Source organism: Zingiber officinale, chromosome 6B (genome assembly GCF_018446385.1).
Source record: "Zingiber officinale cultivar Zhangliang chromosome 6B, Zo_v1.1, whole genome shotgun sequence".
In the NCBI taxonomy this organism is placed as follows: Eukaryota; Viridiplantae; Streptophyta; class Magnoliopsida; order Zingiberales; family Zingiberaceae; genus Zingiber; species Zingiber officinale.
The window spans coordinates 62,579,550-62,587,277 of NC_055996.1; the positions used below are offsets into that span (position 1 = coordinate 62,579,550).

The 7,728-nt window shown below is 37.6% G+C and overlaps 1 protein-coding gene across 3 annotated transcripts; it reads left to right on the forward strand.

The window, feature by feature from the left end:
• The first annotated feature begins 313 nt into the window (after window positions 1-313).
• LOC121992542 (transcription termination factor MTERF8, chloroplastic-like) lies at window positions 314-4,752 on the forward strand. Of its 3 annotated transcripts, none has more exons than XR_006114941.1 (3): window positions 314-1,554; window positions 4,052-4,133; window positions 4,214-4,745. XR_006114941.1 is itself a non-coding variant. In XM_042547000.1 (2 exons), the coding sequence occupies exon 1, from the start codon at window positions 368-370 to the stop codon at window positions 1,526-1,528; it is 1,161 nt and encodes a 386-aa protein (XP_042402934.1). In that variant the 5' UTR covers window positions 314-367; the 3' UTR covers window positions 1,529-1,554; window positions 1,635-1,949. The 3 variants fall into 3 exon arrangements, 1 of the variants encoding a protein (XP_042402934.1); XR_006114942.1 differs by lacking the exon at window positions 314-1,554 and adding an exon at window positions 3,457-3,965 and having other exon boundaries at window positions 4,214-4,752; XM_042547000.1 differs by lacking the exons at window positions 4,052-4,133; window positions 4,214-4,745 and adding an exon at window positions 1,635-1,949.
• The last annotated feature ends 2,976 nt before the right edge of the window (window positions 4,753-7,728 follow it).

Below are 7,728 nucleotides of genomic sequence, written 5' to 3' on the forward strand. Positions count from 1 at the left end.
ATATGATCCAAATAATAATTATAATTGTTTTAAAATGAATAATTTTGATAAGTTTAAATAATTTTAATTAAGTTGATAAAATATATTTCATAATTAGTATAAATTTTATATATAGTAATTTTGATTGCTGAAATAAGAAGTTTTTTATATAAAATATGTGACGAAGCGTCTTTTTATTATTATTATTTTTTAAAATACTGCTTTTTATGATTTAAATATCATGATGCCCAGATGAATTTTACTAAACTGTAAAATGTGAATTATCAAATTAAGAGGATAAATGACAAAATTTGAAACGTTTCCCAGAACGATATAAACACGCTAGGGTTCTGGGGAAGAGCAAATCGAAATCTCCGAAGTTGAGACGATGAAGAGGCTATTTCATTTTTCCTTCTTCTGCAAAACCGTGTTTTCCACTCGTTCTCCTCGCTCGCACGATGCTGCCCTCCTCTTTGCCGTCTTACCTTACTCGGCCTCCGCCCCCGCCGCCGGCGCCGCATCCGCCACTGTTGAGCGCATGTTCATGGCCCAATACCTCGTCGACGCATGTGGCTTCGACCAGGAGAAGGCCACCGAGGCCTCGAAGCTTCTCAAGGGCATCCAATCCCGGCAGCAGCCCGACTCCGTCCTTGCTTTCCTCAAAAGTTACGGCTTCGATGACGCATCAGTAAAAAGGCTCCTACTTTACTTCCCCAAATGTCTTCTTTTGGACGTAGAGAAGACACTTGCCCCAAAGTTCCGAGCTTTCGAAGATCTGGGTTTCTCCCCATCCGACATCGTCGACCTCGTCTGGTCGAATCCCTCCACCGTCCAAGTCAAACATGAACGCACTGTGCCTAAGATCGAATTTTGGCAAGGCCTTCTCGGGTCCAAGGATGCGCTGGTGAAGTTGTTCAAGAGAAACCGAGCGATTCTTTCGTACAGTATCGAGAAGAAGATCCAGCCCAACCTTGAGTTGCTCCGGGAATGCGGCTTGGACGGCCCAAAGCTTACCTCTGTGTTGTGGTGCTGCCCACAGATCGCGGCACAGAATGCTGATTTCTTGAAGACCTTGATCAGTCGCGCGGAGGACTTGGGAGTGCCACAGACATCGGGGATGTTCCATATTACTCTGCGTGCACTCATCAAGGTCAGTCGAGAGAAATTCAAGATGCAAATGGAATTGTTCAGGAGCTTCGGATGGTCAAAAGATGATTTTGTTGTGGCATTCCAAAAATGTCCTTCCTTCACAGGAATGTCTTTGAATGCTTCTCAGAGAAAAATGGAGTTCTTGATCAATGAGGTTGGATATGCTTCGTCATACATTGCTATACATCCAACACTATTGGTATTGAGCTTGGAGAAAAGGTTGATTCCGAGACATCAGATCTTGGCAATCTTGAAGTCCAGGGGGCACTGTGAAAATGATTACAAAGTTGCAACATTCATGTTGATTTCAGAGGCCAAATTCATAGAGAAGTACATTATGGTCTACAAGGACAGGTATCCAGATCTGAGTGAACTCTATGCAAAGCTTAAACCACTCTAATGCTTCTGATTCTGGACTTCAATGAGGTAAGTCATTTTCCCCCCTGCGAGTTATAGTTCATGTTGTCATTTTTTACTGAATGGCTTCTCCTCTGTCAAACTCTAAGCTAATATTTATGCCAACAAGCATGAATATAAGAAGCATTCACAGAATCATGATCTTGATTTTGCTTGTCAACATGCGCGAAGATAAGAACAATTCATAGGATCATGATCTTGATTTTATGTGTCTATTGAACTTAAAGCCTTCAGATTCATCACTTGCTATGTTAGACAATTGTCACTGCAAGAGACATCCTTTCTTTATGAACATTCAATAATCTCTCCTTGTTTGAGTTGTGGTTACTCATCGATAGGTTCTGTTGAATGTTGCACGGTTGTCTCTTAACATATTTTTATAAAAGGGAGCGGGGCCATTGCCACATGGATGAAATGTTTTGAACACCTCTGAATTTTGTCGATTGACTTGCAATATGGATTAACTCGAGTCAAATTACTTTTAGAAATTATAATGATGTTTTATCTAACCTAGCTGACTTTTTTAGAAGGGTTTATTAATTTTAACTCGATTAAAATTATTTTTAAAACGCATAATAATTTTTATATTTTTTATATAATTGCATATTGGCATTAATGAGATATCAAACAGTTGCTTTGGATTCCTAAGGTTAGTTTTTTCTAATTGTTTATATATTGGGGAATTTTTAAGGCCTCGTATAATGAAAAAAAAAAGATTTTTTCAAAGGTTAAATTGCAAAATGAGGAAAATTTGAAAAAAACAAGATAAGAACGGCCATATTAATTATCTTAAACTAAACTTTTATCTTAAATTTTATATTTTATATAAAAAAATATTTTACATCAGCTAATACTCATTCCCTAAATATACATTTTATAAATAGTAATTCTTTAAATTTAAAAAATAAATTTCATTTCTTAAATATTAAAATAGTATTTCTTTTTTTGTCTTTAATAATTAAAAAATTTCTCACTCTTCTCTCCAATAATAAAAAATATGAAAGAAAAATAAAAAATAATTAAAAAAATAAATATATGACAAATTATAGGGCAATTGATAAAATAAAGTAATTGTTTTCCTAAATTTTAGATTTTAGATAAAGATGCTTATATGGATGCTCTAAGTAAGGCTGTAAATGAGCAAAGTCGCTCGTGAGCTATTCGAAGTTCGATTCGATAAAAGCTCGTTTGAGCTCGTTTAATGATGCTTGTTAAGATAAACAAATTAAGCTCAAGCTTCACAATATTCGACTCGTTAGCTCGTGAACATGTTCGTTAAACTCATAAATCAACTTTTAAATAAAAAAAATAATAGTTTTGATATTGAATTTATAGATTTTACACTCTACTTATGAAAAACATAGACAAATATATTAAATTTATTTATTAGAATAAAATTATAAATATTAACAAGAATATTATAATTTTTTTAAAATATATAATTTAGTTTTTAATAAAATTTTAAATTTTAAATTTATATTTATTAAGCTCGTTTAGGCTCGATAAAAACTCGAATAAGCTCGTGAGCCATAAATATATTCGTTAAATAAAGCTCGAGCTCGGCTCGATTATAAACGAGTCAAACTCAAACATTCAAAAGTTCGGCTCGACTCGGCTCGATTACACCCCTAGCTATAAGGAGAGACTTCAAAACTTTGCTTTAAAGTTTTATAGACAATTAATTATTAGATTTGTGACCATAATGTGAGTTATAAAGATAAAATAATAATAATAATTATTATTATTATTATTGATGAATATTATTTAGATATTCCGAGTATAATTATTAGAGATGATTTCTAGAATATTAGTCCTATAATAATATTATCCTCCTAATTATTTTTGTCATAAATTATTAATTTTTATATTGAAAAAATTACAATAGAAAAATACTACTTTTTATAGCAAATTGAGGGCTCTACTTATTTAGATATCAAGTATGACAATGACATATGAAGTCAAATTTTAAATTCCCATGGAGGTGAATTAGATGGAGGTTAAAGTCTTCAATTTAGATTAATATGTCAAATTGATTCGGTCTGTTAAAAAATTTAAGTGGATTGTATTGAAATTTTATTAATTCATTTAAAAATAGATATAGGCGGGCTGATCTATCTATGCTCTCGACCTGCATAAGTCCATCTGTGATGAACTTGAGTTTACCTACGGATTAAGGGAAAAAAAATACACTCACTGACAACCTTAAAGCATAGTGAATAAATCACACAATGAGCATAGTGAACAAGAAAAACAAGAATGTTAATCTTAAAGCACGTAATGTAAAAAGTCATTTGTCGGTTTTCGTCGCACTCATTGTCAATCGTGTGTTTGATTCTCGAACCAAAGAAACCTTGACCACTCGACAAGAAAGCCTGGGGTCGAACTGTGAGCTTTCACAGGATTTCCTGAAAAAAAATAAGGTTAGCTTAAGTCCTTATAGTGACTGTCACTTCAAAATTTTCAAATCCACTAGAAAAATAATGTGATTGTTTTATTTTGCTGACAGTCGCTAAGATTGACGTTGTAACATGGACTGATTTCAAGCAAAGCAAAGAAGTGAAGAAAATAGATGGTGCCTAAGAGCTAAAGTATTCCTCAAATTTAAAATTTTTATTTTTAATTGACTTATGGATTGATTTGCCTAACTCATAATATGTTAAGATGACAGATCGACTCGTTCTGCTCCGGTAAATGACCCACTCGTCATGGGTCAATCTGTCTGACGTCTCTATAAAAGATGCCTCACTTGTTCATGGAGGATGTGACACTTCTAACCACATGCGGACGAGAAGATTCCCAACTCTAATGCAACGCTACCTTGCCATGTCAGCATGATATCTCATGATTGGTTGACGAGAAATTCTACCATGGGGCGAGAGGCATTTGTTGTGAAGACACACATATATTGGCACTCTACTTAGCTCTACCACTACTTTAGAGCCAGGATAACGACTAGGGTGTGGAGGACAAGACATAGGAGTCTACCTCCACTAGTTGGTCAGGCACCCATTAGACACTTGGTAACTATGGTGGTGCAAGAGATCACTACATATTAGCGGTAGCTATGGACACAATAGGCGACTAGAGGACATTGACGGCAGAGGTTGGTCCGCCGCCTTGTCATCCGTGATTCATTGTGAATGACAGACTGGGGTCATAGCCCAGTCTTAGCATGTTTGAAGTGACCACTTTAGATGGAGAGTGAGTATTTATGATAGCACATGTATATCATATGATCAAGACATGAAATGAGAAGGGACCCTTCGTCACTTGTATGTTTTGTAAAGTTTAAATTCTCATTAGAGAGTCATTCAAGTCTAGTGGGCTACTTAGCCAAAGGAAGACAGTAGATTGAACAATGCACAATTTGTCAAATTGTGCAGCATTATGAAAGTTTTGTTGGTTGTGACTCAAGCACGATGTTAGTGCAAGCTTATGAGGAAATCCATACTCTCCTTTTGCGGCAGTCCACTGAAGCACTGTACTTACTAAGAAAATCCATACCCAAAATGATATCGAAATCCTGCATGGCGAGAACTACCAGGTTGACATATAGCTCTCGGTCTGCAACTCGGACTGGTATGGCCCGAAGCCACTGATTGGATTCTATGACTTCCCCAGAAGGTAGGGTCATCAGGAACTTGGAGTTCATACTTTTTGTAGGCACCTATAATTTGCTGGCAAAGGGTACTGATACGAAAGAATGGGTCGCCCCAGTATCAAATAGTACAATAGCTAAATGTTGAAAAATAACTACTTGACCTGTTACAACCGTGGAGACACTAGCAGCTTCTTCTTTGGTGAGGGAGAACACTCTGGCGCTGTCAAAGGCTGGAACTAGTGGAGCTTCCAACCTTCCCTGACTGATATGGGGTCCCTCTAATGTTGCTCCCATGTAGTGCAACTGTGCAGGCTGGCCTCCATATTGCACTGGCTGTGGCTGAGGTGCTTTGAGCTTGTTAGGACATTCTTTAGTCATGTGTCCTTCCTGACCGCAGGAATAACACCCAGTCTTGCTCAAAAGACAGGCTCCTGGATGCATTCTCTCACATTTGGTACAGTGAGGAAACTTGGTCTGCTTGTTTGCTGGTCCTCCCTTCTGATTACCTCCTGAGTTCCACTGCTTTCTTTTATTACTCTTGTCTTTCCAGTTCTGTTTACTTGACTGGGATTTCTAGTTCCCCGCTGACTTGTCCTCTATCTTCACTGGCTTGTGCTGCGCTCGTTGTGCTTTGATGTTGTTCAGGTAGTGCTCAGCAACTAATGCCCTACTGATCAGCTCTTCACCAGTCTGGGGCCGGTGAACTCCACTGCTCACATTCAGTGCTATCTGTGGTCTCAGCATTCTGAGCATCAGTCTCACTCGCTCCTTCTCTGTACTTACTAGCTCTGGGCAGAGATGAGCTAGTCTGTTGAACTTCTTGGCTGCTTCTTCCACTGACAGGTCACCCTGTTTGAACTCTATAAATTCCTCATAGTGCTTGTTGGTGATCTGTAGGTGGAAGAACTCTTCATAAAACTCTGACTGAAAATCAACCCAAGTCATCTGATCGGCTGCTCTCTTGGTCTTTATCCTCTCCCACCACATACGAGCATCTCCTGACAGGCAGAAAGAGGCGCACTTGACCTTCTCGACCTCTGGCCAGTCAAGAAGATCCATTGTGCTCTCCAGTGTCTTGAACCAAGCCTGGGCATCCCAGGGCTCAGTCGTGCCTGAGAAGCTCTCTGGTTTCAATTTCAGCCACTGTATGAGGTAAGCTTCTTGCCTCTGAGGTGCTGTTGGGACTCCCTGGGCAGCTGGTCGAACCTCAGTTACCGCTGGAGTCTCCGTAGTGACTGCTGGGGGAGGGGGAGGAACTGATTGCTGATTTGCCATCAGATTGACAATTACTTGCTGCTGCTCCGCTACTTGTTTATGGAGTTGAGCCACAACTTCAAAAAGATTGGGCTCAGTTGCTCTGGGAACTTCGTTCTCTTGAGCTTGGTCCTTAGCACGAACGATATGGGGACGCCCTCTTCTTGCCATCTAGTTATGCAAGGAAAAAGACTTGATATTTTCTCTATCCTTTCTAACATACACATTTGTACAGGAATAAAGAAAACAACAAAATCTCTTATCTGACTTAAGCACTTATAAGCAATTACTTTATACTGCAAATAGTAATAAAGGAAAGCAATAAAGAAAGAAATTAAATACTTTCTTACTTGAAGACGGCAAGGCTGATGCAGATGTGTGTGTGATGCTGGAGAATGGGAACCGCTCTGATACCAACTGTAACAACCACCCTTCTTACTACTACTCTCTAAGGGTGACCGTTACCTAACTACTACTCTACTCACTAGTGTCACTTATATTATTATTAGCGACACTTAGATTTATCACGGCCCTAGAGGAATTCCTACCGAAAAATTTCGACAAAATCTCCCCTGTACCGGTGACCAAATCAACAATACAAACACTATATACACAGCCACAAGCGGCTGGAACATATTTTCCCACACCCGCGCAGTAATAATAACATAGTAAGTGAAAGAAAACTATTTTATCAATAGTAAACAAATATCTAACTCCAACAATAGGACATATCAAGCTACAAGTACAGAATAAACTCAATTACAATCCCAACTTCATAATAGTATTTAAGCTAAAAGAAACAAAAATTGAAACTCTAAACAGGTAGGTCCTAAAAATTCGCTAGCAAACTCTGGATCTCTCCATAGTTCAGTCATCACACACCTCCATCACCACCACCTTGTCGCCTTCCTTTCAAATTTTAGCTTTTCGTTTATCTGCAGTAGGAGGAAAAGTAAATCTATAAGCGAAACGCTTAGTAAGTACTAATCTATCTCACCAAAACTCGAAGTGCATAAAAAAATTGCAAACGATACTAAAACTGGAATGCTAAAAGAAAAGCTACATGTACTCATCTAATAGCAAGGTACTCAAATATACAGCATACTAAGGATATACAAGAAAAACGCTGGATACTGAAAATAAAGCTATACATGCTCACTAAACTGATAAGAAAAGTAATGAAACTAATGTTGTATGCTCAGAGTTAAATAAACTAACTTTCTGTTGATTTTAAACATAAGTGATACTTGTTTTATTTACTTATAGCTTTATACTTGAAATTAATCTTTTAATTTCACTTTTACTTTCTTCTTCTTTTTCTTTTCCTC

Coding starts and splice junctions, on each gene's coding strand:
- LOC121992542 (XM_042547000.1), top strand. CDS start 368: ATGAAGAGGCTATTTCATTTTTCCTTCTTCTGCAAAACCGTGTTTTCC.